General features: G+C 35.4%; 1 protein-coding gene across 1 annotated transcript; it reads left to right on the forward strand.

Moving 5' to 3' along the window:
* Positions 1–383: 383 nt before the first annotated feature.
* Positions 384–13,211, forward strand: LOC131591895 (membrane protein MLC1-like). Its single transcript, XM_058863005.1, has 11 exons — positions 384–563; positions 2,674–2,763; positions 4,782–4,835; positions 5,069–5,170; positions 6,786–6,887; positions 7,784–7,855; positions 8,319–8,435; positions 9,149–9,205; positions 10,320–10,442; positions 11,340–11,504; positions 12,647–13,211. The coding sequence occupies exons 1-11, from the start codon at positions 384–386 to the stop codon at positions 12,719–12,721; spliced, it is 1,137 nt and encodes a 378-aa protein (XP_058718988.1). The 3' UTR covers positions 12,722–13,211.
* Positions 13,212–18,813: the final 5,602 nt, after the last annotated feature.

An 18,813-nucleotide genomic window follows, 5' to 3' on the forward strand; every position in this document is an offset into this window, starting at 1 on the left:
CTTTACTGTCCTAGAGTTGAAAAAGAAAAAAGCTTTGATTATTGAGGTATGCACTAACACCTCTAAAACTGGTTCTTAGATCTTGAAATAAAAATTGACTGAGGTATCAAAGATACACAAACTTTCAATTTGTTGGTACTTATACTGTACTATTATGAACTGTGGCTGTAGGATGTAATTTAGATAAGGTGTGCAAGTAAGTTGTTAGAAAGCTTATGTATTTTGAAATGTCTAGTCCCTGATATTGCTTTTATTTATTTTGTCTTGAATACACAAAAAAACCTAGTTGACTATTGATCTGAGTATATGAAGGATCTAAATTATATTTTTTCTCTTTCTTTGTAATTCGCATTATTATTATTTAATTGCTCTCGTGAAGTGTTATGACCAGGGAAGAAGGTTACAGAGAAGAATTTAGCTATGACAGGATGCCAACTTTGGAGCGGGGAAAACAAGAGAATGGAAATTATATACCAGATATCAAATCCAGTGACCTTCAGCTGTCAAAGAGGCTGCATCCTTGCTTTAGTTACAAAACATGGATATTTTCTTTGCTGATGGGAGTAAGTACTTTAAATGATAGCAAATTTAAAACTACAGGTGAGGAGGTGAGGCCTTAGTGCCCAGAAATCAGTTGTTCTGTTTGACATCATTTGAAGACTAAGAATTTCATCACTGATGGTACTGAAAATAAATCTTTGTATAAACGGAAACATATTTAGCAACTTTGGAATGTAACAATTCATTGATTACTGGTATTCTTTGACTGTATTTTTACTAATCAGAGGTGGTATATGAAGGCTTATTCTTATCATTGATATTAATCATATAAGAAGAGAATGAGTGTGGTAGTGATAAATATGAGCCCATGTGTATGTATAATAAGTGCCTTTTGGTAGAGTATATAAAGTATGTGGACCATATGCGTTCTTTTAAAAATATTTCTAACTATTAAATGCACTGTGGCTGCCATGATAATATTTTGGCATTAAAAATATATGTGGTACTTGATTGCCACATTCATTTACCAGGGTTCAATAGCCACATAATAATTATATACTTGTGCTTCTTACATGAACAGCACAGTGTTTTGAATTTTTGTGTCACTGCTAGAATCACAGGATACTCATCTTGCATGTACATCATATGCTTCTCCATGTTCTGAGCCAAGTTAATTAAACTTCATTATAGAAATTAGAATTTGATGGTTTCTTTCTCTGTCAGCTTGTGTGCTTTGAAGCGTAATTTCTATTAAGAACTACGATTGTCTCACTTAATATGGTAATTGCTTGTTTTTGCACAGTGAGTAGAAGTATTGCCTTATTTTTGTGGAAACAGCTGAGCATTTTTTCCTTTCTGACAAACTGCAAGGCTTGGATTTCCTTTCAGATGTACTGTCACATGAAAAGAGAGCAAAAGAAGTGCTGGCATTAAATTTTCTCAAACTTAATTGTCCAAAGGGACAACTGTCTGTAATTTACTGAGTTGTTGTAGATTCTTGGACATAATAGTGTTTAATGATCATTTACTGAAGTCATAATGTCAAGAAGAATGAATTTAATGGAAAAATTAAAATGCAGATTTATTAATAAACTCTTAGATTAAATTCCAATTAGATTTTTATTCCAAGTGTTTAGTCTCTATCAACCCTTCTGAAAGACTGTCCAGAAAAGAGAGTCTGTATGCTGAGCAACATAAGTCATAGTGAACAGAACAGTCTACTTCAGGCAGCAGTTGCAAACTGTAGAATGACATCAGAGTGGTTGATGGGCTGGTTTTGTGCAGAAACCATTTGATGAGCTTGAAACACAATTTCAACTTGTGGTCCCATAGACTGTTCTTCCAGCCTGCCAAAATTCTGTGTGTGTGTGTGTGTGTGTGTGTGTGTTTATGCATGCACATATGCTAGCCTTATTTTCTGTCTTTTTTTGACAAGGACTTTTTAAAGACCCACAGTAATTTTCTAACATGAAAAGAATGCCCAATAAAACAAGAGCCATTCTGTCTCTTACCTTCCCCTGCCCCTTCAAAGAAATGCCTACTCAGAGGAATGACAAGGAAAAACAAAATAATGTTAGTAGAAGACACTAATTGCTTATTGCAGAGTGCATAACCGTGATAGTTATGAAATAAACAGAAGACTTATTAAGTGACGAGGAGCAGTTGAACATTTTTGGATGTGCTGCTGAATGAAAAAAGGAAGAGAGTTTGGAAGGATGCAGGAATATACTGGAAGAAACTTCATTAATGTATCCCAATACTATTTTTGCTGCTGTGTTCTAGTTGGCAATTTCCCAGCTGCCCATATGCATAATGAATGTTGTTGGAGTCAAGCAGAGAATGCAAAGTAGAGACATAGCTGAGGTTTCTAAAGCATTTCTACCACGAAACACTGCAGTTACCTTTTGAGTATTTTATTGAGTTATTTGCCAGGTCAGGACAAAATGCTTGATTTAAACATGAACATTGTTCATTATTAGGTCTTGGTAACCAGCAAAACATCTTCACGAGTCAGCATATTTTGATATTTTTCTTCAAATTTATTCACAGAAAAACAGTATTTTTAAAAGTAACTCAGTTTGAAAGTGACTGATTACTGATTTATGTCTGATTAGTTGTTTTTTAAAAGAACAGTTTTATTCATATAAATTTATTTTATTTGTTGCTTTTCAGACTTGCCTCCTTATTACTTCTGGATTTTCACTATATCTGGGAAATATTTTTCCATCTGAAATGGATTATTTACGTTGTGCAGCAGGTTCAGTAAGCATTCTTAATTATTTGCTGTGGCTGTTTGACAGCAAATGCAATAGTAAATAATTTTTGTGGGTTTATGTCTTCTAGTCTGTCTGTCTTTCTACTGCTAATTTTTTTCTTGGAAGATTTAATTCTATTTAACGGTTTATTAAATGGATTTTTGTTGCATGGTTAAAGGAATAACAGTTGTCATAAAGACATCTGGGTTTATGTTACGATTTTTGTTAATCACCTCACCACTGGTGTGCAGTGTTAATCTGCTGAACAGTTTTTCTGTGCTTGATTTTAAGAAAATTTTCATTTCTATGTATTTGGGAAGTGTCCTGGCTATATATTATCAAACTGTATTTCGGATTGTATCTCAAAGTACTAATTTTTCAGTTTATTTTGCCATAATATCCAAGTACTGAAGCAGACTAAAGCTCCCTTAAATATTATTATTTTACTAGTAAAGTATGCATTAAAGATGGCTGACATTTTCCAGAGCTCAATGTGTTTTTACTATCTTTTTATGGGTGCATGTATATATTTTTAATGTATTATATGTGCTTAATTTGTGCTTTTCATAAGTAAGATTCATAAGATAAGTCTCTTGTACTTGTGTACTTTATGGCAGCATTATGTCATTGTTATTTTCTCAACTTGACTTATATATCTGTTTTTAAGTCAGGTCCAAGACTAATGCTTTACTTGAAACAAACAAGTCCCAGGACTTGCTCTGTGAATGAGTTATCACTTGGGCTTCCACTAAAGGTGTTAAAGTTGGAGGAGTCTTTGAAATCAGTATCCTCACAGATACCTTATTCTCTGCAACATTAGTGTTGGTTACTGAGATGTCTCTTTCTCTGCTCTTGATCTTGACTCTTTGAACTTCTTATTTAAAAGTTTCAAAAGACCTGGTAGATCTTTCGATGCAGAAGGTCATGACACTGGGTTTGAAGGTGTGTATGTTTGGTGCTTGTATGTGAGGAAGGTATTAGAGTTCCTACTGCAAATGATGGTGTTGGTGCAGTTAGAAGAGCCTAGAGAGGTTTGTAGCCAGCTGGCCACTGAGTGTCTCATGTAGCCTGAATTGCTCTCTAGACTTTCACCATCTGGACTAGTAGCTGGATTCAGTTGCCTAAACATAGTCCTGAGTGTTCTAGAGATTCCTGTGTATCCCGGACATAAAAGGATGTTTTAATTATATTCAGTAAAGGTAATTTAGGTGTTAAGGAAGTGCTGCCAAGAATTTTACATATCAGTATTAATCTCTTTATAGTGTTCTATTGTTAAGCCATCAGTGTTCAGATGTGTGGGAAGAGAATTAGAAAAGTGGCATTTATTGCATGATTCATTATTTAACATAAGAACATTTTTATTATAATTTTAGTAGGCATTTGTGTAAAATAGAGTTGGATCTGTAATGGAGCCATGTCTGTTGTGGGGAACAGCTAAGGGATAGAGGAATTACTTTATGAGACTTTTCATTTGTGCATGACTCTTCCATTTATCTTTGCCCTCAAGTATGAAAACAGTTCCCAGTGAACAGATTGGACATCCCAGGCACAATTCTCTAAGTGTATCTTGACTCAGCAGATTTTCACAAGGTTCTTCAGAACTGTTTTGAGATTGGGAAAATTTTAGCATACACAACCAGGATGATGTCTGTTTAAAGAATGCAGATCCAGTTTGGGAGTAGCACTGTTTTCTCCTGCTTAAGGATCTTAGGCCTTCTAGAGTTAATTTAAACTAACAAAGACATGAAATACCTCATGAAAGACTTTCCTTCTTTTAGTCATCATGCTATGCTGGGTAGTTAGTAAAAACTGAGGGATGTGGGAAGCATATTTAAACTTGTAATCCTCAGACACTGACTGATTAATGACCATAGTCAAGTGACACATTTTCTTCAGAGTTTCTGATCTTCTGTTTGTCTGAGTGTACTGAAATATGAATTCAGACATACAAAATACATCTATAGATGTATATATAAAATTCATTGTGCAGAAGATCCCACTAGTCTTCTCTTTTAATTTTCCCAGTGTATTCCTTCAGCAGTTGTGAGCTTTGCTATAGCAAGGAGTAAAATTAATGTGGTAAGTATGAAACTTGAGTGTCAATTTTATCTCTGTCCCCCTCTCTCCCTCTCTATCTATCTATCTATCTATCTATCTATCTATCTATCTATCTATCTATCTCTGTCTGTCTGTCTGTCTGTCTGTCAGTCCATCCATCCATCCATCCATCCATCCATGTCTGTGTGTATGTGCATTCATATTGCCCCCATGTTTAAAATGAGAGAGAAACCCATTTTGAAACTGTTTTTCAGATACCAAATTTTCAGATTCTATTTGTCTCTACATTTGCTGTTACAACAACATGTTTAATTTGGTTTGGATGCAAACTTGTCCTCAATCCATCAGCTATAAATGTAAGTTACTAAAACAAGTGCTAATTGTGATTCATTTATCTTTGTTAAAAAACAAGGTGGGGAGGACATTAAGTGGCTTGAGATCACAGGTCATTACTTTGCTGCCAATATCCCAGTGTTCCTGCTTGGTCTGTGAGGAGAGCTCATACAGTAACTTTACATTTCTCTTTACCCAATGTTAGTTCCCTGAAATAATATTCACAAGAATCTAATTTATTTACTATTAATTTTTCAATTTTTGTTATTTACTTCTTATACCTAGGACTTAGTGAGATAGTCCATCAGTTTAGTTACAGGGCTTCTCAACTCAAACTTGTGGATCTACTTGGCACTGCACTGCCAAGTATGACATGTGGCCTTGCCAGCCCACATCAGTATTAGCTCTGTGTCAAAACATGTCTAAATCATGGGAATTTATAATCTGGATTAAATTGTTCAGCAGACCACACATTTGAAACCTCTTATTTTGCCTAACGATTTCTGTATTCTTCATTGTAGCACATTTTCTAGAAGTTTACCACAATGACATTTACTGCTGTTTGTGAAGTTAGTACAACTGTACAGTCTGTTTGGTACAGCAAAGCACATAGTTACAATTATCATTTCCTAAGCAAAAGTGAATTTCAGTGTCCAAAAAAGCCTTCTAAATCTGCCACTTACTACTTTTTTCAAAAAACACATGCTGCAAGATACGTGTCAGAGAAAGACTGAGATTTCATCATCAACAGAGTAGGTCTGACATGAGAAAACAATATAAGTTGTTGAACAATGGTTTGCTGTAGTTGTATAGGTTTGGAATAGTGTCAGGTCTTCCTAGACTTGAGGTACATTGCCCCAGTGGTCTGACTGACTACCAGATGTTTTCTTGGGCTGCCAATGGAACAACATGGTGCTTTGGAAGACAAGAAAGGGAGATCCACTTTGCCTCACTTGTGTGCCTCTGGAAATGATTCAGTCCATGTAGTGTAGGTATCTACCTCTTTTCATGAGAATAATGAGCAAAAGTGCAACGTTAAGTATTGCATTCACTTACTTGTCTCTTGAATATGAGCAATGGCAGCATCCATGTTTTTGCACCACAGTGTAGTCTGTGAGAGTCATCAAACCATGAAGAGTGTCTGTGAATGCTTTACCAGCTTTATCACCAGAACTGGGATCCTTGGTGCAGTTCTTTGATTTGTGTTTTCATTCAGCATCCTATATGGTAGTACATCATTTGGAATTGCAACCTAGGAGTTGCGACCTGTGGCCCTCCTTCCCCTGAGAATCTTCCATTAGTTGCTACAGTGTTCTGGTTTCACATGGAGGGGCCTGCAAAAAGCAAATGTATCCAGCAAACACTCCCTTATCAAAAGCTCCTCTACCAGAAGATAGTGATAAAATCTTCAGGCAGAATATTTCCATAAATTAAGTAAATGTTTCTTTCTTAGGGTAGGCATTTTGAGTATTATGTTCTTGAAGTTTGAAAGAAAATAGTTAACAAAGTATGTAATCAGTAGATGTGTCTAAATCTGACAGAAACTAGACAACCTGCCTAATCATGCTAGACTCAGCCCCTTCCTTTCTTTTTAATATGGAAGACATAACTCATTTATATCTGGGATTTTACTGACAGATAAATTTCAACTTGATTCTACTTATTCTGCTGGAAATCTTCATGGCAACTACTGTGATCATTTCAGCTAGGTCTACTGAAGACTGCTGTACAAGAAAGAAAGTAGGTACCCTTAAGGGTTGTACATGTTAAAAAATACTCCATTTTCCTGTATTGCATATGTCGACAATTTATTGTCAACTCCAGTATACAACTTTGTCAACTCCAATATATAACTTTGCATGCTAAAACTATATTTTAACTATAAATAAGATATTACTAAACTAAACATCTTTCTTTTTCTGTCTTTTAAAAGTACAATGACCCCTCTGCAAAATTACCTGTGTTGAAAATTATACAGTACGGAGTTCTCTGAATATCTTATGAATGGGCATAGCAAATGTTTTATTTCTGTTTTGTAAAATGAAACTTGATAACTTATATGTATGCAAGCAATACTTTTTCGAAGCCTGATGTAGAGCAAGTATTTGTCTTGTATGCCAGTTTGGTGGTATCTGGACAACAAATCTTGGCTTCAGGATTTGGGGCTATTGATAAAATTTGCTTTATTCACAAGTGCTTTCCCAAACCCCACCCTTATTTTTCTGCAAGAGTACTTTTAGGTAAGAATGAAGCAAACATGTTATGCCATTGGAAATACTGATTGATAAAGTTGTGTAGAGCCCTGTCCTACTTTGGCTCTTGCTGATCCAGATCTGTAAAATCTGAGGGCTTGGATAGAAAGTATATTCTTTGAAGGTGAAAAAGGGAGAAATGATGACAATATTTCATTATTGAATGGTGGCTGTGGAACAGCTAATCTGGGACTAATGAATTTGGTTTTAATGGAATTGATGTGGTCTGACACTGGAGAACACCATGATGTGTCACTGCCGCCTCTTCTGGGCCAACCAGATGTTGCATATCACTGTTAGGATCTGTAACAGGTTGTACAAGATACTAGAAAGAAATGTATCACTTTGTATATTTTTTATCATGATTTTTTTATTCCCCTCTAGAATACTGCATATGACAGTGCCATTGTTTTGAGCAATGTCAGCTTTCCTGCTCGAATTCTGAAGTCATACTCAGTAAGAAAACCATTGCTTCATTGAATCAATTTATTACTTCTTCTTTCTAAGTGTGAAGGTTCTTTAAAGCCAGGAAGAGATCAGCGTAGTTAAGAACTGAAAGAATGAAGACAAAAATGAGAGATATATAGTAAAATATTTCCTTTTAGAAGATTGCAAGATAAATCATAACTGCTCTTTATTATGGGAAGGAGACTACTTAATGATTTAAGGATAAATGGTGTAAACGGAACTATTATTCAGGGGAGATAATAAATGAAAGCATAAATATTTATAATGAAGCCGATCTTGCTTAAGCTAGCTTGCATTTTGCCATATTTTAGATTTTGAAAACATAGACTTCATGACTAGATACTAGCATAAATGCATTTTATTCTTTCCAGTGAGGTCCTTTCTATATGCAAATAGGAAATTTTGCATTCAAATACATTTTAAATAATTTATGTGCTCTTATTTGTTTTAGGTAATTGAGGTGATTATTGGAATTTCATCAGTGTTTGGTGGAATAATTGCTTTGAATATGGATGTTCTAGTCTCAGGTCCATACCTCTCAGTGACATTCTTTTGGATCTTAGTTGCTGTAAGTAGTGCAAATGGAAGCTACTCTTTAAAAACAATGGCTTTTATTCAGTGGGGTTTTTTTTTCACTTTTCTCCTCCCTACTGGAGTATTTATTTGGCTCTATTACTGTTTGGGAATTGCTGCTTAGCAAATGAATTAGCACTTCAATATTCTTAATATATTTATGCAATATTTTATATCTGTTTTGGTATGCAATACTTCAGTAAAGTGTTGTGATACATTCTCAGTTCTCAATCCAGTAAAATGGAAATGAGTATTAAAACAACAGCATTAGAAGTGAGGTGTTTTGTCAAAAAAAATTTGTAGGTTTTGGAATATTTCAGGCTGCAAAAGAAAAAACTGAGTTAGTTTTAGCATGGTAGAACCCTTAGAACATCTTATTTAACCTCTCAGTTTTAACTGTTTTAAAAGTCTGAGAGTGTGCTTGGTAACCCTTATCCCTAATAACAGTCCTGTACCAAGGAACAGTAGATTCAGACAAGATGTGCCACCCTGCTTGCCACAAAGGAACTGATAGAGAAAGAAAACAGTGACCATTAGTTTATGTATGTCTGTAAAATCCCTTTGCATTAAGTGGAAAAAGTTCATAAACAAGCTTTTCAGCATTCAGAATTCACAAAAAAGGCTGTGAATAGTGGGAATTACTGTAATTCAATTGTAATTTTTGTAATTTTCAACTCAATAAATACTTTTTTACACTCTTTTGTTTAGTGCTTTCCAAGTGCTATTGCAAGTCATGTAGCTGCTGAATATCCAAGTAAATGTCTGGTAAGTGTGTAAAATTCTTGGATTTTATCATTAGGGTGGATTAATGCTGAAAAAGTCTGCCTGATAGTGGGCACTAATCAAGTCTGCTCACTTATTTTTAGCTGCTTCTACAAAATGTGACAGAAATATGTAGCAGAAGTGTTAGCTAGTATCCATTAAAAGAACTCTGGTAGGTTCTTTGGAGGCTTAATTTCATCCGTTCCAGAAAAGAATTTGAAGAGTTGGTTTGGTTTGGCTTGGCTTTTGGGTTTGGTTTTTTTTCTGTTTTGTTTTTTTTGATTTTTTGAAGGGATTCCTTGGGAAAAGATATTATAGAAAAATTACATGCCTCATATGGTATGCCAAGGACTGTTCTCAGGCTCCTGCAATGAGGTTCCCTTTTTCTCTCATTATCACTTGTGGCTTCTGAAAGAAGAAAATTAGGTGTGCAGGCTGTGCTGGACCTAGATCCTATTTTAAACAAATTCTTCATCTTCATGATTAGCAACAAAAACTAATGATATTCAGTAGAGTGCATTTAATCCTTGAATGTCCTAGATGTGTAGTTAAGGCTCCTTAAAGTGTCTGTTCTAAATAATAGTCATGTGACTATATTTAAGTGAGTAATGAGCCATATTGAAGTCAGAATATAATACTGTAGGGGTGGTATTTGAATGAAACTCAACTGCTGTTGTATTGCAATAAATTTTCCTCAGGGCACTTAAATTTATTTGTGTAAGATTTTTTTAGGCTGCAAGTTTGCAATATCTGTTGTTGATTCTACCTTACTTCATATAAATTGGAGAATAAATGGTGGCTTCTACACTAGTTCTCCAGGGTGGCTATTGCTTTCTCTATGTGGATATGGAAGGCACTTGAAAAATTAAAAAAATGTCATCATCTGTATTGAATGAAAAATTAATTACAAGCCAACAGTGTTTTGGCTAGGAAACTTAGGTTATTTGAAGCTTGCTTCTGTATTTCCATGAAATGTGGATGGCTTAGTGTTTATCTTTCATTTGTAATCCTACATAGTTTTACACACTTCTGTTATGCTTGCTTCAAGGAGATATAGCTCACAAACCGGAGTTAATTTTTTAGATTATTATTTAACGTTTATTATCTTGTTTTTTAGGTTGAGGTCCTGATTGCCATTAGCAGTGTTACCTCTCCTTTGTTGTTCACTGCTTCTGCATACTTATCCTTCAGTATCATGCAAGTTGTTGACATCTTTAAAAGTTACCCACCTGCCGTTAAAGTATGTGTTTTTATGCAATTGAAAAATGAACCTCTATATGTTGCAGTACCAAGGTACTAGTAAATTAGGGAATATATGGAGACAAGGTATTGCATTATAAAGATTGAATGAAACATTATAGAAATTATTTAAAAACTACTGTTTAACTTATGATATAATTGGAAGTATGTTACATCTATTGGCACCCTGGAATTGTAGTTTTAAAAAGACAGGATATTATTCTAAAGACACAGTAAAAACAATATACAGAGTGCTAGACTCTTTGAAGCTTTTATAATTTCTAGTATTTAACCAGAAGATTCTAGGTTTCCTTGAAGAGTACTTTTTTCTGCTTCTTAGAATGTTTACCAATGGAGCACGAGGTAACAGCAAGGCAGAAAAAGAATGGTAACTTCATTGGCAAGCAGGGCAGTCCTACAGCACCCCCAAAAATAGTAAAGCAATGGCTACTACCAGCCATAGTAGCCAGGTTCAATCAATGGTTCAGCGATTGCCAGGTAAGTCCACAGTATTGAGACAGATCCAAGGTCATCCAGGAACTCAGGTCAGCAGGGCAAGGTCAGAGCCAGTGAGGCACAAGGCCAGGCCCAAGCATAGCTGTGACATTGCTTAGTTCAGAACTAGCAGTAAGACAATATTTTAGTTTATAGTTTCCTCAATTCTGTCCTGTTTCCAGAGGAAAAGATAATTTGGCAAATTAACATTTTCTTAAAAGTTACCAATCTCTTCTACTTTCAGCAAACTCAGGCACTAAAATTTTATTTTAAACTTTATGCTGAAATAAACCATAAATTATAATTTGATTTAAGAAGTCTAGATAGGAATCTTAAAAGTATAGAGATGGGAACATCATAAAATATTCTATTCAAGTAGTTAACAACATATGTCTATTTTCAGCAATCTTATGATGTACTCCTGTTGCTTCTGATGTTGATGCTCCTAATTCAGGCATGCCTTACTATTGGAACTGTAATACAGTGTGTGAATTACAAGACAAAAATGAAACTACAAGATTCAGCATGGACACCATCACAGGTTAAAAAACAGGAATACAGAGCAGAGGTTTGTATTTATATCGAGTAGAAAATTTGAAAATATCTATTTTAAAACACTTTTTTTAGTAATGTTTTGTGGTCTTAATTCAGAACACAATTAAAAGCTGTTCCATGAAACTTAATTTTGTAATCAAGAGATAATAGTTTCCTGGTTAGATGATAACTGGGCATGATGTAGGGCACAGAACTGTACCTCTTTGGCTTTCCTCTGCTGTACAGAGCTAGACCCTGTATCCTTAAAGACTCTGAGAGAGTAACTCATGCTTACTGCACTAGAAGGAGAGTGCTGGGTTCAGTCCAGCCAGCACTGGATAGAAAGCACTGGGAGCAGAAACTTAGTCAAGTCAGTAAAGAGCTGCTAATGGAAAGTGGAAGCTTTGGAATTAGGCCCCTGAGACTGCTGAGAATATTTGGTGTAGATTGCTTATTTTCTGGATCTGTGTCCTGAGACTTAGGTTCTGTATAAAAGATGAACCATAAGCTGCAAATCACATTTTGGAGCATGGGTCATGGCGTGGCTAAACAGATCTCTGCTGGGGATTATTTACAAAAGTATTCCTGGTTTTTGAGTCACTGAGAAATTAGGCATGAATTGAATGGTAAAAGGAACACTATCTCTGCAAAAGCAACACTTTTTTGCTTACCTTATAGTGTTTAAACACATGAATAATGTTATAGGTGAAGTTGCAAATCCCTTTGGCTTCTCAGAAGTCTGTGTTCTTAAGCAAGGCCTTACTTTGCCGGCATGTATGTAGGTAAATCTTGCTTCAGTTGCACCACAGGGACTGCTTCTGGCTTTGGGGTTAAAGGGTTAGGTGCAAAAGCTTTCAGTCATATTTTAGCAAAAAAATATTGAAAAAATGTCTTAAGTAACACGTTTAAAACAGGAATTTGGCCAAGTTTCTTAGACCCAAATGTTTCAAATATTATACAATTTACACTGTTATTTTTTATATCCTAAAGATAAACTCTGTAATACACAAAACTATACAATTTACAAATGTATAGAATGTTTTAATTGCTCTGGCTATAACTATTCATGTTTGCATTCTCCTAGCTTCTCTCAGATATTTTTATTTGCTTGAAGTTCAGTTTTTGATCAAAACTTTTTTTCATGTTTGCATTTTTCTGAATTTTTTTTACTTCTAGGTTTCCAATAATACCTTAAAGGATTTTGACAAAGATAAAGCTTGGAAAGCGGTTGTGGTGCAGATGGCTCAGTAGTTTGGATTCTACAAATGCAACCAACACAGCACAATCCAATAAGATAAATCAAATGTTTGAATTAAGGTTTAAAAACTTTTCCATTTTTAAACAGCAATATAGTTGCAGCAGTAGGAGCCATGGAATAACACAGTAAATGATGTATCTTTCTAATAATTTTAAAATTTGTTGATAATATTTTTAACACATCTGTGTTTTCTGTTGATATCTGTAGGCTAGTGTTTAGAAGATACCTTTAGAAAAAGGTAATGAGTCACGGATTTATGCTGATGGCAAAGTAAAATATTGCAATATGTAGTAGGCTTCATATATTTGCAAGAGATTGTTATAACTGCAGTTATGCAGTCAGTGTGACTGATGAATGCTTTTGTAAAGTTATGAGTACAAGTCATAATTGATGTTTTTGCTTATACTTCACTTTTGTAGGAGTTGTAAAGTTGTTCTGCATCTTATTGCTTTTATATAAATAAAAGTCTTTATTATGTGGAAACTCGAGAATGTGGATTGACATTCTAATCCAAGAGGTCACAACAAAATATTCTTTCCCATTAATCTTCAATTTCTGGACTGCTAAAAGGGGAGGAGGCTTTTTCGGAGTGCTGGGACACATAAGCTGCTAGACAAAGCAAATCATCCAACAAACAGAAGCAATCGGCCAAGTAACAGGAGATACTAATGATAATGAAAGAGGGTTTTAAAATTTTTTATTCTTAGATATATTACTTTTCATTTATTTATATTCCTAACTATCTTTAAAACCTATGAAATGTAGCTGCCCTGAAACAAGGGACACCCCCCATATAGATTACCTTTTCATATAGCTGAACTATGTGTATGATTGGGTAGATTTAAAACACTATTAGAATTTCCATGTTAATAGGAATTCTGATGTAACCAGGGTGATAACTTCTGACAAGGTGGTGAGGTTATTTTTTTCTTGTTTTATTGTGTTTTGAGAGGTAGACTTTGAAGTTCATTCTATTTTTAATCTGAAATAACTCAGATAATTTGTTCAGAGCATGCTGCAAAGCTTAACTCTGCTTTTGAGAAGGAGAAAGAAAGAGAGAAAGGTGTGTAGTGTGTGGAGCCTTTCAGGTACACGAGAATGTTTCTTTGAATTTTGGAAAAGCTGCCAGTTATTATGGGATTTCAATACATAGAGGGTACTCTTTCAAGTTTAGAGCAGTGCTATTTAAGAGCAGGTATCCAGCAACCTCCCTATCCACCTAAACATAATAGGGTGTGCTTTTGGTCCAGACTACTACATCAGCAACCACAGGCTGCATCTGCTATTTCTTAAATATTGCAAAATTTCATGGTAGTACTTGTGTGAACATTCTCTCAACATAATTAATTGTATATCTGTTAATTTACTGTATATCTGCTAGAATCCTACCAATTTTACAAGTAGGAAAAGTTAGTGTTTGATGATACACTATTTTTTTGAAAGTTGCAAAGAAATAGTGACAGTTCTACCTAAAAATAAACATCTAACTTTCTAAATCTCATGCATGAAACTGGATAAAGACTGTAAACACTGTAGAAGTTCTACATGAATCATTTAAAGTGAAAGGATTTTAATATATAGAATAGTGTGAACGTAACTTAACTGTTTCCTTAATAGTTTGTTTTACTTTATGTGGTAAAACACTTTGCCTTTGTTTAACTGAATCTGTGGCTTTAAGAGATTATATCTACGTTTTTAGTCAAGTGAAGATTTGCTTTGGTTATCCAGGTTAGATATAGGTAGATACTACTTTTGTAAATTATTTGGATGGGAAAAGAAATAAAGGGAAGTTGCACAGCTGATAGAATTTCTTTTCCGCAAAATGCTTATACCAACAAAACAGGAAAACCACTTTAACTTCCTTTTGAGTCAAATGGCTTGAGGTGCTCTCTTCTAAAGAGTGAGAGCCTTTTAAACAGCTCCTGGTTGTTTGTTTGGTTTGGTTTTTTATTTTTTTTGGGTTCTTCTGGTTTTTTTTGTTATTTTTTGCTGTCATGAGTGACTACGAAGAAGCAAAGGATATATAATAGGAGATATTTGCATTTCTATTGGGGAACTAAAGTGTTTTAATAAGAAGTTAAGAAAATAGAATTCATCAAAAAGAAAGAGAAAAACTAAATAGGCTAAACAGGATGATTGAATTAAAATTTGGATTGACCCTGGATAATGTTTGAGATGTATGACTGTATCTGGGGTTTTTTTAGTCATCTCTGATTAACAAGGGTAAGGAATGGATGGGAAAAAAAAAAAGAGATTGTAATAGAGCTGCCAGCCATAGATTCTGCTTTTCAGTGAAGATGAACATCCCAGGGCTCCCTGCCTGGCTAGGGCTCCCTTCCTGCTGTGTTCAGCACAGCAGAGACTGGACGATCTGCCAGGTGCAAGACTTCTCTCTGCATGCCTGGTAAACTAGGAGCCCCACCATGGAGACCTCTCTGGAGGCTGAATTTTCTCATACCCTGCAAGAAGAAAAATCATGGAGGTAAGAGGCACGCTTTTAAAATCATAATTAATGTAGGGCTAGCTACTGATACGAAAAGCATTTCTCAGGCAGAGAAAGTTTCACTGTAAATCTCACTCTGTGCATCAATGTTTTTGTAACTCAGAACAACACCCTCCCCATATGCCTTTCTTTAGCAAATGATTTTTTGTATTGATGTTTGGCACAGAGTAAATCTTGATAGCTTGAAGCTTTGATTAGAGTCTGCTAGTAGATGATCTGTTTCCACAGCCCAGCTAGAAAACCTGTTAAAAGGACAAAAATCGTATCCCTCTCTGAGGTCAGCTTGGTGAGGTAAATGTGTGTGCCATATTGGAAGGGTTTCTGCTTGGAAATGTGCCAATTCCTGCCTTGCTGGGTATCACTAGAATTAATGCCATGGGCTACTGCTTACTGGGAGTTAAAAAAAAATAATCCAGGGTAAAATAAAGAAAAAAAGGAGACTGAAGCATCTCCTGAAGAAAAAATAATTGTGTGCACATGGTGCATGAATGATTTATTTTTAGTTGCGACGCTTCCACATGTGCTAATAATTCCAGTTTCTCTGAGCTTTAAGTTCATTAAAGTATAAATTATATGTAAAATTTTTTGAGAATTGTGAATATGCTTTATTTTTATTACTGTTTTACTTTTTTCTATTTAAATTTTTTTGAACACTCAAGTTTTAGTTTTCTTCTTAAATGATTTTATTAATTTCATACAGGTCTAAAATGATTTTCTTTATTCATTTAAAAATACATTTTCTTCATTTTATTCTTTAATAATGCACGGGACTTTCAGCAACCTAATTAGGAACTAGATTATCTTTAAAATCCCTTCTAGCCCAAACCACTTTGATTGTATGATTCTAATCTTAGGAAAGGAAAGTCTTCAGCATCTGTGGGATGTACCTAGGTCGTAACAGTGCACCTAAGGTGCTGCCTACTGGAATGATTGCCTTCATTGCTGACTACTCATGACTCCTGAAGAAAAGGGATGGGGTGGGAGAGGAAAGTCAGGGTCCCCTTGAATCCCATAGATGAAATGAGTAGTGGTTGTCTTTGGACAGTGAATCAGTAACTTGTTGAGTATAGAAGCACTGGGCAGCTTCTGTTTCACCAGCCTGTCTTGTGTCTCTCTGGGGTATATGTGCCCTACTAGTACCTCTGCTGCATACCTGTCCTGGCTGCACAGGCTCACTCTGGACAGGAGATAGAGGCACACTCCCAGAAAAGTGCAGTTCCCAAGCAGCTCTGAATCCCTTGTGAGTATTTTGTTGTGATGACAGTAGCACCTCACACTGTTCCACTCCAGAACATGCCCAACATAACAAGAAGCTGAAGTTATAAACAGCTGTCCTATGGTTGATTGAGTGTTCCTGAGGCAAGATGTCTGTTGTCTGGAGCAGGCAATACAACTTCACACAGAGCTAAATTAATAGCCAGGGGACTGTTGAAATATGGTATGTGTGCCTGTGTTGGTGAAATCGGGAAGTATGTAGTGATATGTCACAGGATCCTCTTGCAAAACATAGTGTGAATGTGGCTATTGTGCTTCAAAGGAGGCTGGGACTTCTCCAATATGGATGTGACAGGGACATGCCTTCCAGCATAGAAATTGACATTAATTTAACAAAGTCAAAAATAATGTAGCCAAAGCAGAAATCTCTTTGGAGTTCTATGCTTAAACTCTAACACATCAGGTCACAAAGTCCATTTCTGGCTGCTTAGGTATGTCTGGTGACGTATCTGTCCTAACTTTCATTTTCAAATCTTTTCTGTACACACTTGATCAGTGGTGGAATTATGTTCTCTTTTGAAGTGGGCCAAGTAGGTATCCAAGCATGCAAAATTTGTGAAGACAGAGACTAATTTAGAAAAAGGTACCTGAGCTGATGTTCCAGAGATCAAACTTGACCAAAGAGAAAATGGGGAATGCAAAATACTGGATTTCACTCTGTACTCTAAGGTCTACCTCTGCATTTTATTAAAAACCCCCAGAGCAACCAAGCCACCATGCTGAAATGTGCAAGATTTGGACACAAACCTTCTTGGACTGTGAAATGTTTAGATTCTGGCTTTTCTGTGTTCTTAACCAGTGCTCTAATAAAGATGTAGGGTGCAAAATATCTGTATTACCAAAGTGTAAAGGGAGGCTCTTCCTATTAAGGGTTTTTTAAGAGTCTTTTTACTGAAGATGGAGGAAACATTCGTAGAAGCAGAACAGTATCTTTTGCTATTGTCTATTCTTCAGGGATAAAGTAGTTAAAGCATCAAACTAAAAGAAAATGTGGATTAAAATATAGGTAAGGTGTAGTGAGTAACAAGGACTAGAAGACATCTGTTAGAAAGAAATTATTTTCAAAACTATGATCAAGAATTAGAGTCCCATTTGAGCAGGGAGCCTAATAGATATTGTTCCTGTAAACTTTAAATCCATCAATGCTTCTACATAACTGCTAGTTTTCAAAACATGTGACATGGGTCAATTATACTGCCCAGCTTTTAGTGAGAATCTTAATGGGGATTCTGAAACATGATGTAATATAAACAGTGGATGAACACAGTAATTCCAGAATACAAACTATGCAGGAACAGTAAAGTAGCTACTTTAGACATGATTTTAAAAAAAGGTTCAAAGGAAGCAAATAACAATAAGGTTGTTGCCTGTTGAACTTAGTAACAGCTTCAATCCACACAGAAACTGTCTTGACTGACACACTGTTCTGCATAGAAAGAGCACATTGTTAGAACTGTGCTATGATTGACTTTATTCCGAATGTGACAGAGGCACCCTAAGGAATACCAGAGAGAATAAAATTTCATCAGGCGAACCACATCATTAATTTATGTGGAAACTAGAGGTAAATAACACACTAAGGAGAGTCAAAATGGCATTTGCTAGAGAGTAAAACATCCTTGAACTGGCCACTCCTGAATATTGTCTGCAGGACCCCCATCTTACAAAAGGGTATAGTAAAAATAGACCCCTTTTGAGTATAAAGAGGTATATTACTTATCATAAAAAATATAGGGGAGGTATGCTAGGGAAAAGAAAATACTGCTGTGACTATTTTGGCAAAGGTGAGATGAGAATGGATATTCTGTATTTTTTAATGCAACAAGTAGGAACCCATCTGAACTATTTGGAAGCAGTTTCAAAGTCCAAACAAAGCAAATAAATATAGTTTAATTGTACAACTCATTGCTCCAAGAATTTTAGAAAATCGAAAGAATGAATTGATGCAAAGGGTTGTTTTACAAATACATTTAAGAAATTTCCAGAAGCAGCTCTTAAAACCAGTGTTGTGTATGTGGTTTTTCGTTCAGTAAATCTGTAAGATCCAGGTCATTGGAATTTGTCAGCATACATATTAAAATAATCCACAGAAGCAGAATATTTAACTTCTTTCTTATTTCTTCTAAGTATTTTTTACTGATCCTCTTAGGCACAGGAAAATGGACTCAGTAGATTTTTGACCTCGAGTATTTTTGTGCATAGATGTGTCACATCCCACTCCTGTGAGTACTCAGGATTCATTGATGCCTGTTGTTAAGGTTTTCCTGGACCTATTTGGTAATGGGCCAGGGGACTTTGAGGGTATTT

The sequence above is a fragment of the Poecile atricapillus genome, chromosome W, assembly GCF_030490865.1.
Source record: "Poecile atricapillus isolate bPoeAtr1 chromosome W, bPoeAtr1.hap1, whole genome shotgun sequence".
NCBI lineage: Eukaryota > Metazoa > Chordata > Aves > Passeriformes > Paridae > Poecile > Poecile atricapillus.

Bases quoted from the DNA above. Each gene is read 5' to 3' on its own strand.
- LOC131591895 (XM_058863005.1), top strand. From the start codon at position 384: ATGACCAGGGAAGAAGGTTACAGAGAAGAATTTAGCTATGACAGGATG. The intron at 7,856-8,318 runs GTAAGAAAACCA...TATTTGTTTTAG, and splicing joins GAATTCTGAAGTCATACTCA to GTAATTGAGGTGATTATTGG. The intron at 9,206-10,319 runs GTAAGTGTGTAA...CTTGTTTTTTAG, and splicing joins AATATCCAAGTAAATGTCTG to GTTGAGGTCCTGATTGCCAT.